At 47.4% G+C, this 15,521-nt stretch overlaps 6 protein-coding genes across 6 annotated transcripts; 4 read left to right on the top strand and 2 right to left on the bottom strand.

The window, feature by feature from the left end:
• Positions 1-839: 839 nt before the first annotated feature.
• On the top strand, positions 840-2,323 carry F4822DRAFT_430301 (MFS general substrate transporter; the record flags this gene model as incomplete). Its single annotated transcript, XM_051461265.1, has 2 exons — positions 840-2,062; positions 2,131-2,323. 2 exons carry the CDS (start codon positions 840-842, stop codon positions 2,321-2,323), a joined length of 1,416 nt encoding a protein of 471 aa, XP_051313326.1.
• Positions 2,324-3,161: 838 nt separating this feature from the next.
• F4822DRAFT_406913 (MFS general substrate transporter) lies at positions 3,162-5,696 on the top strand. The gene is made up of 3 exons (XM_051458444.1): positions 3,162-3,908; positions 3,981-4,193; positions 4,244-5,696. Exons 1-3 carry the CDS (start codon positions 3,762-3,764, stop codon positions 5,345-5,347), a joined length of 1,464 nt encoding a protein of 487 aa, XP_051313327.1. The 5' UTR covers positions 3,162-3,761; the 3' UTR covers positions 5,348-5,696.
• A 196-nt stretch (positions 5,697-5,892) lies between these two features.
• On the top strand, positions 5,893-7,331 carry F4822DRAFT_430303 (FAD dependent oxidoreductase; the record flags this gene model as incomplete). Its single annotated transcript, XM_051461266.1, has 2 exons — positions 5,893-6,142; positions 6,193-7,331. The coding sequence occupies 2 exons, from the start codon at positions 5,893-5,895 to the stop codon at positions 7,329-7,331; spliced, it is 1,389 nt and encodes a 462-aa protein (XP_051313328.1).
• Positions 7,332-8,405: 1,074 nt separating this feature from the next.
• Positions 8,406-9,710, top strand: F4822DRAFT_430304 (FAD/NAD(P)-binding domain-containing protein; the record flags this gene model as incomplete). Its single annotated transcript, XM_051461267.1, has 1 exon — positions 8,406-9,710. One exon carries the CDS (start codon positions 8,406-8,408, stop codon positions 9,708-9,710), a length of 1,305 nt encoding a protein of 434 aa, XP_051313329.1.
• Positions 9,711-9,848: 138 nt separating this feature from the next.
• F4822DRAFT_286537 (Homogentisate 1,2-dioxygenase) lies at positions 9,849-11,559 on the bottom strand. Its single transcript, XM_051454947.1, has 2 exons — positions 11,367-11,559; positions 9,849-11,310 (listed from the first exon to the last, which is right to left on the bottom strand). The coding sequence occupies exons 1-2, from the start codon at positions 11,432-11,434 to the stop codon at positions 9,987-9,989; spliced, it is 1,392 nt and encodes a 463-aa protein (XP_051313330.1). The 5' UTR covers positions 11,435-11,559; the 3' UTR covers positions 9,849-9,986.
• A 317-nt stretch (positions 11,560-11,876) lies between these two features.
• On the bottom strand, positions 11,877-13,724 carry F4822DRAFT_406919 (MFS general substrate transporter). Its single transcript, XM_051458445.1, has 2 exons — positions 12,081-13,724; positions 11,877-12,006 (listed from the first exon to the last, which is right to left on the bottom strand). Exon 1 carries the CDS (start codon positions 13,432-13,434, stop codon positions 12,097-12,099), a length of 1,338 nt encoding a protein of 445 aa, XP_051313331.1. The 5' UTR covers positions 13,435-13,724; the 3' UTR covers positions 11,877-12,006; positions 12,081-12,096.
• Between the last annotated feature and the right edge of the window lie 1,797 nt (positions 13,725-15,521).

Genomic DNA, 15,521 nt, shown 5'->3' on the forward strand with positions numbered 1-15,521 from the left:
ATAACATATAACCCTTTTCAAGACATTACCCCTGATATGAGGCTTATAGTTAACTTCTAGAATAGTTCCAGCGCTAGATTGAATCATTAATTCAGGGGACCAAGAGTCCTTTCCGTTTATGTCATCGTCTCGATTGCGCCATCTCACTAAGGAGTTGCGTTTACCCTCAATTCACCGAGACTATGCCGTATACAGGGAGGCCCCTGAGCTGGAGTGTACCTGGTTAGATGCGGCTCTAGATTTCATCGTTGTCGCAATTCTAGATTTATGTTCGTTGCTTACTCCTACAGGTTTATTTACCTACTTATTTGGGTATTGCTATGGCCGAAGGACTGGCATATTGCCACTGTGTATCGAGTTGTACAACATCTACCAGCCCGCGCGAGAGACTTCTAAAGGGCCAACTGACTCTACCTAACTGCCATATAGCTCAATAGTAGATATTCAACTGACTAGCCGATGAAAAGTAATATCATAAAGGCCCATCAGATAAAATAACAATAGAAAAATTCTACGGCTCTACCCGGGGATTTGGACTAGTCGAGTCTACCGGCGTCCGTCAGATTATCACGCTACCAGCGAAAAAGCCCTGGATCCAGACGATCACGCAATTGGGCTCCACCCGCAAAATTTCGTGCTTCTGATGCACTACTTCAAGGTCTGAGATCCGATGCTATGGGTGTATATAATATTCGGCTTACAGGCTGCATGAATCGTGGAATTGAATGTTGATTGAGTGTTACGGTATCACAACGATATAGATCCGGCACGGGTACTCACCTAACTTACCTTTTTTGGTTATTATCGTCACTTGTAGGATATCGCCAAAAAAAGTCACAATGGCGTCCTCAGTATCCGACCACACCGAGGTCCCCGAGGGGGTAATCGAAGTCTCCAAACAACCCCTAAAACACTCTATCTTCCGCTCCGTACCCTTCCAAATCGCCGTCGCCTGCGGAGTATCTTTTACCGCACCCGGTATGTGGGATGCGCTCGGCGGCCTAGGCGCCGGTGGTGCCGCCGAACCGTACGCCGTATCCGCAGCCAACGCGCTAGTCTACGGACTCTTCGCCATCGTATGCGTAGCCGCGGGCGCGATTAACAACCGCATCGGTCTACGCTACGGTCTTGCGTTGGGCGCTATCGGATACCCGCTCTACGGCGCGGGATTATATACGAATAACGTTAATGCTACGACTTGGTTCATGTTGTTCGGTAGCGCGCTGTGCGGTATCTCGGCGGGTTTCTTTTGGGCTGCGGAGGCGGCTATTATTATCGGATACCCGAGTCCCAAGGACCGCGCTTTTTACCTTGCGATCTGGCAGTCGGCGAAGGCGGCGGGCCCGATTGTGGGTGGTGCTATTAATTTGGGACTTAATGCGCAGAAGTCGAGTGCTGGGTCTGTTGGTTCGGCTACGTATATCGTGTTTATTGCGATTATGTGTCTGGGGCTGCCTGTTGCGCTGTGCTTGAGTCCTGCGAGTAAAGTCTGGCGACGGGATGGCACGAGGGTCGTTGTGCGGAAGGAAGCGACTTGGCGTGCTGAGTTCCAGGCTGTGGGTCGATTGATCGCTTCGCGACGGGTGTTGCTCTTGCTCCCGGCTTTCTTCATCAGTTACTTCTACAACGGCTTCGTGAGCACTTGGTTGACGAAGTACTTCACGGTCCGATCGCGCGCTTTCTCGTCGTTTTTCACCAACTTCGCTGGTATCTTCAGCTCCTTCCTCGTCGCTGCGCTGCTCGATCGTCAGAAAATCCACATCCGAACACGTGGGCGCATCGCTTTCATCTCAATCGTTGTTATACTGATCGGTACCTGGATCTGGGCTGTAATCCTGCAGAAGCGATTCTACGATGAGTCGCCTGCCCCGGTGTTCGATTGGTTTACCGGCGGGTTTGGATCGGCGTATGCGTTGGTTTTCTTCTGGACGTTCGCTGGCCAGGCTTTCCAGCAATTCCTCTACTGGCTCGTTGGTCAATATGCGACGGACCTATCTTCGCTGTCGCATCACACAGGTATTCTGCGTGGTGTTGAAGCGCTCGGACAGACTGTTGCTTGGGCGTAAGTTATCCCCCACATTCTCCTTTCTTCCTAATTTTTATTTTCACCAATGCTGACTATTGACACAGAATGCAATCTGAGGGCAATGCCAACCATTTCGTCAGCATTGGTCTCAATTTCGGCATCACTGTGCTCTGCGTCCCCTTCACCTGGATTGTGCTTTCTGAGCTAGATCACAGCCACGAGATCAAGGTAACGGAGGAGCAAGTCATTGCCGAAAGCGTGCAGAATAAGCAAAACGGTGTTGATGAGTCGGTCTGATAGCTGTGTGATAAACGATTGTATACCATAATTTTGAGAAATAGATTTGGGATTGGTCTATCGGAGGTCGCTACGATAAGACGGGACTAGAAAATTTAGATGATACCCTATTAGACATTTAGACCATGGAATGGCGATATTCTTCGTGCCACTCTCTCGTATATCTTCTGCGGTGACGATCTTGGCTCATTTCCGTGATCGGGTCTAATCTTGAAGTTATGATCCTTCGCCGGACTGAGTCACTGACCGAAATGAAAACATATGCTGTTCTTCGATGTTGGGAGAGATTGATCGACTTTCGGTGCTTCATGGTGTAGGCGCGACTCGCGAATATATACCAGTCTCACCCCTGGGCGGGCTCTCACCCCACACTAGTATGGGGATCTCGCCTTTTCGTGGAACGCGAGAATGTATGCAATCTATTTAATCTGATGGACTATAGTGAGCGACGAAGCTTTGTAAATGATACTGATATAAACCTCTACAATTTTTTTCAAAATTGTGTTTATTTTGTTAGTTGAGAATATGTGACAATAAAATGATAAATCAACTTATACATTAGACAATGTACATATTTTGTAAGAGGCTTTGGTGTTCCAACCAGTTAGATTCCAGCAGAATGAAGGGAGGATCGAATTGGGAATAAATCGGAGCTAGGTCTTAATGCCGAAACCGCGATATGCATGTTATGTCGATAAGGGCGTCTTTATGCAGCTTATACTGCAAGGAAAGTCACCGAGGGGCTTATGTACTATGCTGCTTCGAGTCAATTTTCTAACAAGCGAGATCTGATCTATATTTTAATTGGCTATGGTACTTTATTCCTTCTATCGGACACTATTTATCGCCTATTTGTTAAGACCGGTGCAGGAGGTGAAGCCGATCATAGGAGTTTTCAGTGATAAAGCCTTCTATAAGATGATTGGGAACAGTTACAATTATAGTGGTTGCATTAGGATATGATTGGTGAATGAGATTCTAGGCCACTATAACGCCTAAAGGCTCGTAAAGAAATGCCATTGAAGGTGCTTCAGGTATGTATTTAGGCCCTGTGAGCCAGTGTTTAGCTCAGTTCATGGACGCTAAGATGTCAGTATATCCAATAACAACACTGGAAATGAAGAGACTTTTTGTCGGACCTCGCTATTTTCATAATACAACATCATCCTGGTCTCATCACCATGGGTACCTAGGTACCTAGCATACTATGCGCCTTTGATTTTTTTCCTTCTTTCTTTCGGCTTTACAAGAAAACCACCCGAGATCAGCATGATTTCTAGTTGGTTTAAAATATATAATAATATTGTTTCCCCGGCATGACTAACCTCGAGACACCGCTCATGGATGTTCGTACATAATGAGCAGTCTTCCCCTTCTCGTTCCTTCGTGTATACTTCCTACCTGAGTATTCACAGAACTTGCCTCTAAAGACAACACAATGGCGAACGAAAAGCCCGAGGAAGAGCACAAAGGGGACGGGGTTCTGAGTCTCCTCGAGAAGATAATCTGGACACCACCATGGGTCAAATGGGATCCAAAAGCCAACCACGACCTAACATGGGGGATGAATATTCTCTTCGGATTGGTAAGCAAAAATCCAGCCAATTGCCAATTGGTTTTTGGGAGTTGAGAAAATACGATGCTAACTCTTGTTTAGTCCGCTTCTTTCAGTGTTGCAAATTTGTATTATACCCATCCTATCCTGAACATTTTGGCCGATGATTTCAACATCTCGGATCAGCGTGCTTCGTTGGTACCTACGATCACGCAGGCTGGATATGCCGCTGGTCTTCTCCTTATCGTTCCTGCCGGGGATATTGTGCGACGACGACTTATGATTCTATCTCTAATTTTTGTCACGGCATTCATAGTAAGAACCCCCACCATCCACTATAAAGAAGCCTTTCTAATTCGTTTCAGTGGCTTGGATGTACACTCACCAAGTCTTTCTCTTCCTTCCTCGGTCTCTCGTTCGTAGTCGGTCTCTTGACTGTTACGCCACAACTCATGTTCCCACTAGCAGTTCAATATGCCCCACAACGCCATCGAACTACAATGATTTCAGTCGTGATGTCCGGCCTAGTCTTCGGAGTGCTAGTCGCGCGTCTTCTTAGTGGTATCGTCACGCAGTACACGTCCTGGAGGAATGTATGGTGGATTTCATTCGGTCTGCAGTGCCTCGTCTGGATCTGCCTCTTCCTGTACATGCCCGATTACCCCATCCTAAACCGCGAACGATCGTATCCAGGCACTCTGTTGAAAATCGTCACGCTCCCCTTCCAGAAGCCGGATCTTGCGCAGATGTCACTTATCGCGTTCCTCGTATCTGGAATGTTTACGTCGTTCTGGACGACTCTTACTTTCCAGCTCGCGGATGTTTTCCACTTGTCAACTTTGGTCATTGGTCTGTTTGCGCTTATCGGCATCTCACCGGTGTTCCTTAATCCGGTGATTTCGCGCCTGTTGATTTCTCGCGTGCATCCTCATGCTACGCTGATCATCGCGCACCTAGCGACTATCGCTGCTATCTGCATCGGTACATGGGTTGGCACCTTCTCCTTAGCGGGGCCCGTGATTTGGGCATTCCTCGGCGATCTGGGTATGAACACGATCGTCGTGGGAAATCGTGTAGCTATTGCACACGTGGACCCCAAGTCACAAAATGCCGTGAACTCGGTTTATATGGTTCACACATTCTGCGGCCAACTCTTTGGCACAGCTGTTGGTAATGCGCTGTATGCGAAGGGTGGTTGGACTTGGTCTGGTGCTTTTAACCTTGCGCAGATGATTGCCGGATTATTGCTTCTGTTTGTGCGAGGACCGCATGAAAAGGGATGGGTTGGCTGGAGGGGAGGCTGGGATCTGAGGAAGCCGAGAGCTGCGGAAAGTGCACCGGCTGCTAGGGCGCCTGAGGATGTTGAGGCAAATGGTGAGGATACGGTGACGGAAGTACCTACGGAATTACCAACGGAGGATGAGGGTTCTGGGGTGGGAGTGGAGAATCGTGATGAGCAAAAGAGATGAGGCCCGAATTGTTGATAAGGAAGAGTAGGGTATTAATGTTGGATTGCTTAGTTGGAGGTGTTACTATTCTTACTTAGCTCATATAGCTATAATAGATGCATTTGCGTCATCGCCTTCTTTCTAAGTAAACAAGAAAGGAATTAGAGCGGAAGGTACCTGATTATGGAGAGAAGGTTGGTAGTTGTACATGGTTGACACACAATAGCGTGTATCAAAGGGAGACTCTAATTTCTGTAGTATGTATACCGTTCAATACTGTCCGTTATACTGTACAACTGACGAGCAAACATCCGATCTGGTGATGCAGGTGCAACCTGAATGGTCTAACTATTTTTCTTATCTACAACTACCCCGACCATGCCAAAACCTGCGCGATTACCGTCTAGACGTGGGGTGGGAGTTTACTTTTAATTAATTCATCGTAAGGCAAGGGCGACATGGTGCATTCAAGATTTATTTAGAGTATGAAACAAAACTACGTACATTTATGTTTGTACTACTTCTATTCATTATACACATACTTGATACTTTTGAGACCGTGGGCCATGGACGACCGAGCCGCAATCCCAGTTACCTTGCCTAGGAGTAATCCGACGCAGAGTTACTGGCAACTCGAACCCGACGAGATTGCTGATTTACGATCGACCGACTCGCTACCCGAAAAGGCGGAAACAGTCATCATCGGAAGTGGGATTACGGGTGCCGCCGTGGCTTTCAATCTATTGAATAGTGGCGCCAATGATATCGTCATGTTAGAAGCTCGACAGGCATGTTCGGGCGCCACTGGACGGAATGGTACGTTTGCTCCCCCACTCTGTGTAATTATGGCTTACCGTTTGAGATAGGCGGACATACGAAAGCGGCATCGTACCGCTCGTTCTTATACTATGAGGAAGAATATGGCACCGAGACGGCTGTGAAGATTGCTCGTCTTGAGTTAGCTAATATCCGTGCCGTCCATGCATTTGCAAAAGAGCATGGTATTGAATGCGATAGCAATCCTTGTGATACTATAGATGTGGTCTACGATGAGGCGCAGTGGGAGCGAGATCAGCAGGCTGTGGAGGCGATGCGAGATGCTATGCCTGGCGATGATGCATCGGTGTATACCATTCACAGCGCTGAAGAGGTGCGAGATAAGTTCTTCTGCGGTTGCGGGGGAGATGAAGGTGTATATGGCGGGGTATCGTACGAAGCGGGGAGCTTGAGTTCTTACAAGTTCGGTATTGGGGTGTTGAAGCTATGCTTGGCGAAGGGACTCAATTTACAGACGAATACTTCCGTATTGGATTTGGAAAAACTCGAGGATGGTGGCTGGAAAGTCGAGACATCTCGAGGGTCAATCCAAGCTAAAAGAGTCGTCCTGGCAACAAATGGCTATACCGCGAGGATCTGGAAGAAATTCCAAGGTATTATCGTCCCACTCCGCGGACACGTTACCGCCCAAAGACAAGGTTCGAAGATGCCGAAAGATGGGTTACCCGTAACGTATAGCTTCATCTACGAGGACGGCTACGACTATATGATACAAAGACCTAAGGGTTCGCAGTTTGAAGGCGATATCGTGATCGGCGGGGGTCTTGCTAAAGGTGACAACGAAGGTATCGAGGAATATGGCACGACGGATGATACCGCGTTTGACGATGTCATTATGCAAGCCTTAAATCGCAGTCTCCCCGAGTATTTCGGTGATAATTGGGGTCAGGACAATCCGGAGGGGCGCATTCGCAATGCATGGACTGGCATTATGGGCTATAGCCCCGACGGCTTCCCTTTCGTCGGTGAGATGTTGGGAGAGAAGGACCTATGGGTTTCGTGTGGCTTTCAGGGACATGGAATGGTCCTCTGCTGGATGTGTGCCCGCGCACTAGTACGTATGATGAATGGCGGCGATGACGATGAGCTCGACTCTTGGTTCCCCGAGGAATTTAGAATTACCGAGGAGAGGCTGCACCTAGACTTTCATGGCCGTTTACATACTTGATGGTTGATATTCGACTTAACCAGTTCGACGAATTCACCCACTAAATCTTTAAACTACGAAGGTTTTAGTATCGTGCGAAGGGCATTAACACGAATGAAGAATGATATTTACCTAGGTATATATAAGAACGTATCTATTACGCGAGTGGCTTCGCGCCGACGCCGAGGTTTCATTCTATCGTCGCCTCGCTCTTCGCCCGTTGAATCGGATCCGATTATTACAGGGTAATATAACGGGGCCGAATTTGCGTAGGATGCCGACTCATTTTCGGGGGTGACTGATCAATTTATCTTCGTATAGGTAGACCTACATATGCAGGACTCGGCAATCGAACGTGTAGATTTCTATCCATTTCTTTACGCTTGGTGTTTTGAAACCCCACATAATTCCCTAGGCATATTTAGACGAATCCGAGCTGAAGATTGTTCATTTAAACTACGCTGCTAGAACGTCAGGGGTCGAGATTAGCGCGCACGGTACGGCAGTGGAGGGTTGCATCGTCAACGTAATCTAATTAGCGTTGAAACGAACTGTCCTTTAAACACGATACTATTTTGTTTGTTTGAGTCATACATCGTTGATATGCTACATCGCATGAAGGCTGCCCATTCACATCGTGAAGCACCCTCCGAAATCTCGGGCAGCGAGCATGATTCCTCGGACCATCCGATTTGATTTCGCGTCAGTGAAGTAGAATGTGGCTAAAATCGGTCAAATAAGGGGCTGAGCGGATTTTTGAGAGCGAATATGTTGTTCCATATCACATTTCTATGGGATCAGTACAACGCGATCTTGTCCGAAACGATCTGCCCAGCATGTCTACTAGCGACGTTCAACTCGCATTCACGAGGATATCAAAATTGAGTATATCTTAACACGTGTCGCGCCGGGCCTAGACACGGCTTCCTAGCCCGGCAATCGAGGCGCAGCTCCCCTATCCCTGCTCTATCATCTTACTATATAGAGACCTCATAGGAACGGGATATCGAGACAAGTTGCAGAAAGGAAAGATCAGACAGCTTCCTTCTTTCTTTCTATCTACTCAGACATCAATACCGACAGCAAGGCTTCAACATGCCGCTCAAAGTCCTCATCATCGGCGCAGGTCTCTGCGGACCAGCTGCGGCGACGCTACTCCGCCGCGCTGACCCAGAGAATCATATCACAGTCCTGGAGCGACATGAAGGTATCCGCCATAACGGGCTACAGATCGATTTTCGTGCGTGGGGCGTGTCTATCATGCAACGGCTTGGCCTCCTCGAAGACATGCGCAAGCTGTTGGTCAAAGAGGAAGGCACGTCCTTCGTTGACTCTAATAACAAGGCGCATGCCGTGTTCGGCGTTGTGGGAACTGGTGGTGGACAGCAGTCTTTTACAAGCGATTTTGAGATTATGCGTGGGGATCTCTCGCAGTTGTTGTATGAGGCTAGTCGTAAGGATCCCAAGACGGGGGTTATGGATGGGGAAGGGAAGGATACGAAGGGTGATGGACCGGGTGTTAGGTATAGATTCGGCACGTGGGCGACGGCGCTTACGCAGGATGAGAATGGTGTTGATGTTACGCTGTCGGATGGCACTACGGATCGGTATGACCTTGTGATCGGCGCGGATGGACAGTGGTCGCGAACACGACGCATGATATTCGGCGAGGAGGCTGGACTTGATGCGTTCAAGCGTATGGGCGTTTACGTAGCGTACTTCACCGTGCCTCGAGTTCCCGAGGATGATAGTATGGCGCGCTTCTACCTTGCGGGTAACGGGATCAATATCTTATCTCGCCCCGTAGGTGTTCCCGGCAAAACGCAGGTGTACTTCATGGTGCGAACGTCATCCGAGGAAGCCAAGAATGGGATTGAGAGAAAGTCGGTGGAGGAACAAAAGGCTGTATTCGATAAACTGATCCGAGGTTCTAGGTGGCAGACAGAGAGGTTCTTAAAGGGTATGCACGAAAGTACCGACTTCTACGGTGACTCCCTTGGACAGGTTAAGGCTCCAGCAATAATAAAAGGACGCGTCGCGCTTCTAGGCGATGCAGCATGCTGCGCGAGTCCTATTACAGGCATGGGCACAACGGCATCACTGTTGACCTCATGGATGCTAGTGGGCGAGTTGATGAGGAGTGGAGGCAATGTTCCGGTCGCACTCGAGGCTTATAACGTCAATGCACGACCTTACATCAACGAGTTGCAAAAATTCCCTCCCATTATACCACGCATCATGACCCTCCAGTCACGCTTGGCTGTCGCCGTCATATACTTTTTTATGTCGTTATTTATACAGCTTAAGCTTGACAAGATTCTTGTCAAGCTCATACCCGACGACAAAGGCGGCATGCCTCTTCCAGAATATCCCGAACTGAATCTTCCCGAAGCTAATTGAGAAATGAAACACGGGATAGGTGAGGGAAAAGGAAAGAAACTCCGGAAGTCCGGCCACAGGTGGTGGGCTGTGTAATAAGCAGGTTTTGCTTCTTGCTTGGCGCTTCGACTTATTATGTACTATTAATTACCCACTTGCTCAGATGGCATAATGGTAGATATCTACCTAGACACTTGTGTAGGCGAATTTGTTGAATACTTAATATTCCGAGGCAAAAAAATTAATTTCAGATATTAGTTGCTGATCTCAATTTTGGTACAGAATCTACTACCTGCTTCACTTGAGCAAGTGGCTATTAGCGCCTACACCCTCGGGCCTCTTCCAATGTACTTGAACGCCACCCCAGCTTTCCTCGTTGTAGCTGTCCTGTACTTTCTTGCACGTTTTCAGGCCCCACTCAGTGACACCCACCATCAAGCAGCTCTCAAACATGAAAGCACAACTATCCCCACCAACGAACGCAGGCTTGAGTTCGGCATTGCTCGCGCCCTCAAAGCTCTTCGCATCTGGTCCATGTCCACTCATGACATTGTGTAAGCTGGCGCCACCAGGCATAAAACCGCCCTGACCGCCCTTCTTCGCGTCGTACTCACCCGCGATAAGACCCATGAACTCTGACATGGTATTGCGGTGATACCAAGGTGGTCTGAACGTGTTCTCAGCTACTAGCCAGCGCGGCGGGAAGATAACGAAATCGGCAATAGCGGTGCCGGGGTGATCCGACAGACCCGAGAGAACAGTGAAGATCGACGGGTCCGGATGATCATACGAGATACTCCCGATAGTGTTAAAGCGACCGAGGTCATACTTGTATGGGTAGTAATTACCATGCCAGGCCACAACATCGAATGGTGTATGGGCTTGTTTAGTCTGGAAGAGTGAGTTATTGAACTTGACCGTGATTGTGTAGGAATTAGGCCCTTCGGAAGCAGTCGCGCCAAAGTCCTCACTGAAACAAGCGACGGGGGCTTGAAAATCGCGGATATTCGCCAGACAATTTGATCCGATTGGACCTAGCTCTGGGAGACTGAAATGGCCTTGGTATAGCTCAAGCGCATATCCCCTAACCGGACCGGAGGGTAGATGAACTTGATATTTGACACCTCGTGGGATAACACAGATCTCCATGGGCCGGACTAGAAGCCAGCCTTGCTCGGTCCTGATATCTAGAACCCCATCCTGAGCTACAATCAAAAGATCACCGTCTGCCGAATAGAAGGCAGAACGCTCGTCCATCGACTTCCCCGCGGCGTATATGTATATGCCAATGCCTTGTTTCAGCGTTGGGTCACCAGCTCCTGCGACAAGATGTAGACCCGACACGAAGTCGATCTGATCGTTGTGATCGAAGGGATCCCATCTCAATTGATTTGGTATGTATTCAAGTTTTGAGATATCGGCCGAATTATCCGTCTTAGAGGTCGCGGGGCCAAAGGGGGGATGTGTACTCGAAGGAAGTATTCGATAGAGCCATGATTGTTGGTTCTCATGTCGCGGAGCCGTGAAGGCGGTACCAGAGAACTTCTCGGCATATAAACCGTAGGGTGGTTTTTGAGGAGAATTCTGACCAATGGGTAGAGCGCCCTGAATGGCTTCGGTCCTACGTATATTATTAATATGGATCGACAGGTGCTTCAGATAGGTCACGGTAATTACTCGAAATAAGACCCAAACCCATTCTGGTACTTGTATTTTTCATCAAAATCAAATTTCGTGATAGGCATATTGGATGGTTCAAGCAAGTCTCTTCAAGGTGGATTGATATTATAGGTCTTGAAGAGAAAGGCGTTTAATGATACGTCAAACATTGAATATGTCGACATACTTCCAAGTCACTTCTAAATGAAACGGAATGGTCGGGAAGGACTGAAATAAAAAGGTAAAAATATTAACGGCTACAAAAGGTAAATGCAACATGCGGAATGCATGGGAACTTTCAACTATGAATTCCGATGCGGGTATCTAATGCAATGGTCACGGTAGAGATACGATAGGGAAGATAGTTAGAAAGAGGACGGGAATGACGCGCTGGAGTTGGGGAAATGCGGAGAATTGGGGTCCCCAGTTCCGATGATATCCAGCAATAGCCGCTTCTCTTGTACCCCTCCGAGGCCGAATCAGAAGCAGTTCCAAATATTTCGGATAGGCACCTGATTAGTTACAAGATAATACTCATTTCAAAATTCAATGGAATAAACAATCTTCTAAGGTTAAACAATTGTATTTTTTTTTAATAACCTACCTAACCTTTTTATTAAAAACCTTTCCTTTATCTCTAAAAACAATCCCTTTAAAGGTACAGAAAAAACATCATTCACCCATGTTTTTCGCTTATTATCCCAAGAAATCACGCTAAGTTATAAATATCAGGCATCTCCGCGAATTCTCACGCAATCCTTGGAGATACGGCAGAGTTGTTATGGCCTGTTTCGGCTAACTCCACCCCCGAAGCCGTCGCCAGCGACAATCCCTGAAATTCCGTGTAGCCAATAGAACTCATATCCGGTGAGTTCTCCGCCGATTCTGTGTCGCGCCGTGGCCAAGTGAAAATTCCCAGTATGAAAAAGAGGCCGAGATACAGCGAGCCGCAGAGTAAACTTATTCCGAGATAACCGGTTGGGGAGTCTCGGATTGCTCCTGCAATTGGCGGTCCGACAAGGAAGCCGATCCCTTCAAACGCCTCGACTAATCCGAGGCGGGATCCGATAGTATTCGGGTCAGGGTTTAAGTCCCGTACCGAAGGCGGTATTAATGCGATTAACCCCCCAACACATACTCCGTATAGAATGGCGAAGGCAATTATGCCGCCCAGGTTAATCGCTAACGACCAGCAGAATAATAAGATACATGATGCAAGTATGGTGAATTGCCAAATGACAACCGGTCTTAAGTATCTTGTCAGTAAGCTAAGAAGTATGCGGCCTATCAGCGACGATCCATTCATTCCTGCGAGTAGCGAATCTTCGACTCCTGAGGGTAGTCGAATTTTGTCCTGGACGAAAGAGGGGATGTAGAAGTATGGTACATCGACCACCATGTTCAAAAGCAAAGCACAGCCGCCGAGTAAGAGCAGCTTCCAATCCCTGAATACTTTCCAGTCGAAGGTTTCCGGCTCTGAGTCTTCCTCTTCCGGCTTTGGCGGAGGCTTCGTGATAAGGCATGCTGCCAGCAACAAGACTCCGTTCATTAAGGCAAACACGCGGCAAGTCCATTCGGAGCCAACTCCATCGTTGAGTTGCCGGAACAGAATAGGGTATATGATCCCACCAACGCTTGATCCGCTAATAGCGATTGCAGTTGCCAAAGCCAGCCGGTTGTAAAAGTATGATTGTATGATGGCAAGCGCCGGAACATAGATTGCGCCGCAGCCAAGACCAATACATACGCCTAACGAGAGCATGATCCATTGGTATTGTTGTGCGAAGCTAGTCCCTAGCAGACCGATGACGTTCAGTATCATACCAGAGTACATCAGGGACTTGACATAGCCCTTGTCGTAAAGGGGCCCGCTAATAATTCCAATGACACTTAGCAAGAAGCCTTGCACCGTTCCGATCCATGAAATGCTTGACGATGAGTATGACTGGAGGGTGTTATTCTCGTAGTAGGATAGGAAAGCCCCGAAGGAGTTTCCAAGGCCGAGGGTGCAGGTCAAAATGAGGAATGAAGCAACAACTTGACTCCATGCTAACCACCCGCCATCAGGTACCTTGTGTCCACTCATAGTTTACTGGATTGTTGTTTGAAGTAGTAAAGTGGTATGAGGAAGCCAAAGGTGCGGGTTTGACGGTACTAAATGGGCAATTGCCTGCCCTTGGGAACCGGTTATATACCTATGTGGTATAGGATCGTTTGTGACTGTGAATCACTACAATATAGAAGATTGGCTCTAATCACAGTGATATGGAATAAGGCCAATATCAATGATCAATTAACTGGTGACTTAGCTACTGTCTTTGAGATGTATGTCAAACTACTTCCAGCGCCTATGTATGTACTTTGTTAAACAGTGGCTCTTATATTATTATAGAAAATATAAGTCTGCAGTGTAATAGCTTCAAAGAACTTATATATAGGTGCTGAATAGCCTCAAACAAAGTTGGTTTTGAAGTCTGTCTTCGGTGAGAAGGCTTATATTGCATTGTTTCATAACAGACGGGCTTGTTTATCTTAGTTTAGCAACAGTAACTATTCCTCTATATGTCAGGCTGTGTGATGCATATTTCCTTATTTACAACTGTGAGAGGCTATACCTACATGTACCTACCTACATAAATGTTATGGCAGTAGGTGCATCTATGTATATCGGTAGGCTATTTAACCCCCCTTTCTTCTCATCGAAATTCCAACGTGTACATGGAAGCCTCATATAAGTAATTCTACGATTACATTTCTATATGCGCCTACGCGCCGATGCCATGTATCATAAGTTGAGGAGGCGCAGTGTACATCATCCCCCAACGCCCAACATGGAGTAGAGAGATCAGTTGACTAAGAGACAATTGATTCGTTCGCGTTCTGTGCTCGTATAATGCTACTTCACTCGCGTTCCTGTTCTGTTGTGGCTTTAGCAGCTGTCCCTTACGCGCGGGTGTGCAAGGGGACATGCCAACAGCTTGGGTCATGCTATGATATACCAGCAGGGCACTCGCCACACCACGGATTAGCTAATATTAATGACGGGATGTTGATTGGAATATCTAATTTTGATAGCTTCAATTACGATGATGGGGTGACCATTGTTACTGTGGGTGTAGGGCTTGGCCGGGGCGACTTATATACAAACTTAGAGCAATATTAGTTGACAGTCGTAGTTTTAGATGTTAGGATAGGAGGTTTGGGCTTAGGAGTTAGGGAAATATCTACTGAACTAGGATAAATTTGCTAATATAGCTCGTCGATAGCCTCTCCTGAATCACTGTCCTTTCTGCTCTGGCCTGTGATGAGGTTGTAAACTTCTTGGTACTGACTCACATCACTTACGCTAGAATGCCTACCAGCGGTATTGGTGGACCTAATTACTATCGAATATACGTAGAATACATTAGTGATGCGAAATATACTAGTCTATTTGTCAAAATGGGGATAAGGCAATATATTGAGTAGCTATAATCTTTTTACGATCTACTTGCCGTATCTTCCTCCCTCAAGTCCCTTCGGGAGAAGCTACTCCTTTTATGCTGCCTGACGGCAGTGCATGATATTCAGTACAGCTTCCTTTTTTGGATGCGAGACTGCCAAGAGCTGTGTTGGTGCCTTATATGCAGTAAAGCGCTTACAGCGCTTCCAGTGGACCTATCAACCTTCGTCCATACATGTGTTGGTGATGGCTTCCTATCAGGATACTACAGATGTCGTAACACTATTGGCTAAGAAATTCCTAGGTTTCTTCCGTGACAGGCTCGACAGGCAGCCCTCCTGTTATGGTACACAGTTGAGTTAAAAGAAAATTCGATCGGAAGGGCCTATAAGCTGATTAACCAGAATGACTGGGTCCTATATTAAGACCATGCCTTTCACGAGAAAAAGCCAGATGGTTGAGAGAGCCCGGTTTCTCATGCTCACTGTACTGCTACCGGAAATACTACGGCCACGTTACGGGTCTGTATGGGTGTCGCATTTAACAAATCATCAAAGCTAAACGGATCTTGATGGAGTTGATTCGAAACCCACCCCTTTTATGCGAACGGTCAGGGCTGAGGCGACTCAAGCCTTTAGTATCGGCAACCAGATAGGTAAACATCACATCGACTTACATAACGACTTACATAAATTCCTCTCCTTGCCTCGCTTACTCTCAATTTACATCAA

The sequence above is a fragment of the Hypoxylon trugodes genome, assembly GCF_022578975.1.
Source record: "Hypoxylon trugodes strain CBS 135444 unplaced genomic scaffold F4822scaffold_6, whole genome shotgun sequence".
Classification (NCBI taxonomy): Eukaryota; Fungi; Ascomycota; class Sordariomycetes; order Xylariales; family Hypoxylaceae; genus Hypoxylon; species Hypoxylon trugodes.

Coding starts and splice junctions, on each gene's coding strand:
- F4822DRAFT_406913 (XM_051458444.1), top strand. CDS start 3,762: ATGGCGAACGAAAAGCCCGAGGAAGAGCACAAAGGGGACGGGGTTCTG. Junction 3,909..3,980: donor TGAATATTCTCTTCGGATTG/GTAAGCAAAAAT, acceptor ACTCTTGTTTAG/TCCGCTTCTTTCAGTGTTGC. Junction 4,194..4,243: donor TTTTTGTCACGGCATTCATA/GTAAGAACCCCC, acceptor AATTCGTTTCAG/TGGCTTGGATGTACACTCAC.
- F4822DRAFT_286537 (XM_051454947.1), bottom strand. CDS start 11,434: ATGCCTATCACGAAATTTGATTTTGATGAAAAATACAAGTACCAGAAT. Junction 11,311..11,366: donor GGGTTTGGGTCTTATTTCGA/GTAATTACCGTG, acceptor TAATATACGTAG/GACCGAAGCCATTCAGGGCG.
- F4822DRAFT_406919 (XM_051458445.1), bottom strand. CDS start 13,434: ATGAGTGGACACAAGGTACCTGATGGCGGGTGGTTAGCATGGAGTCAA.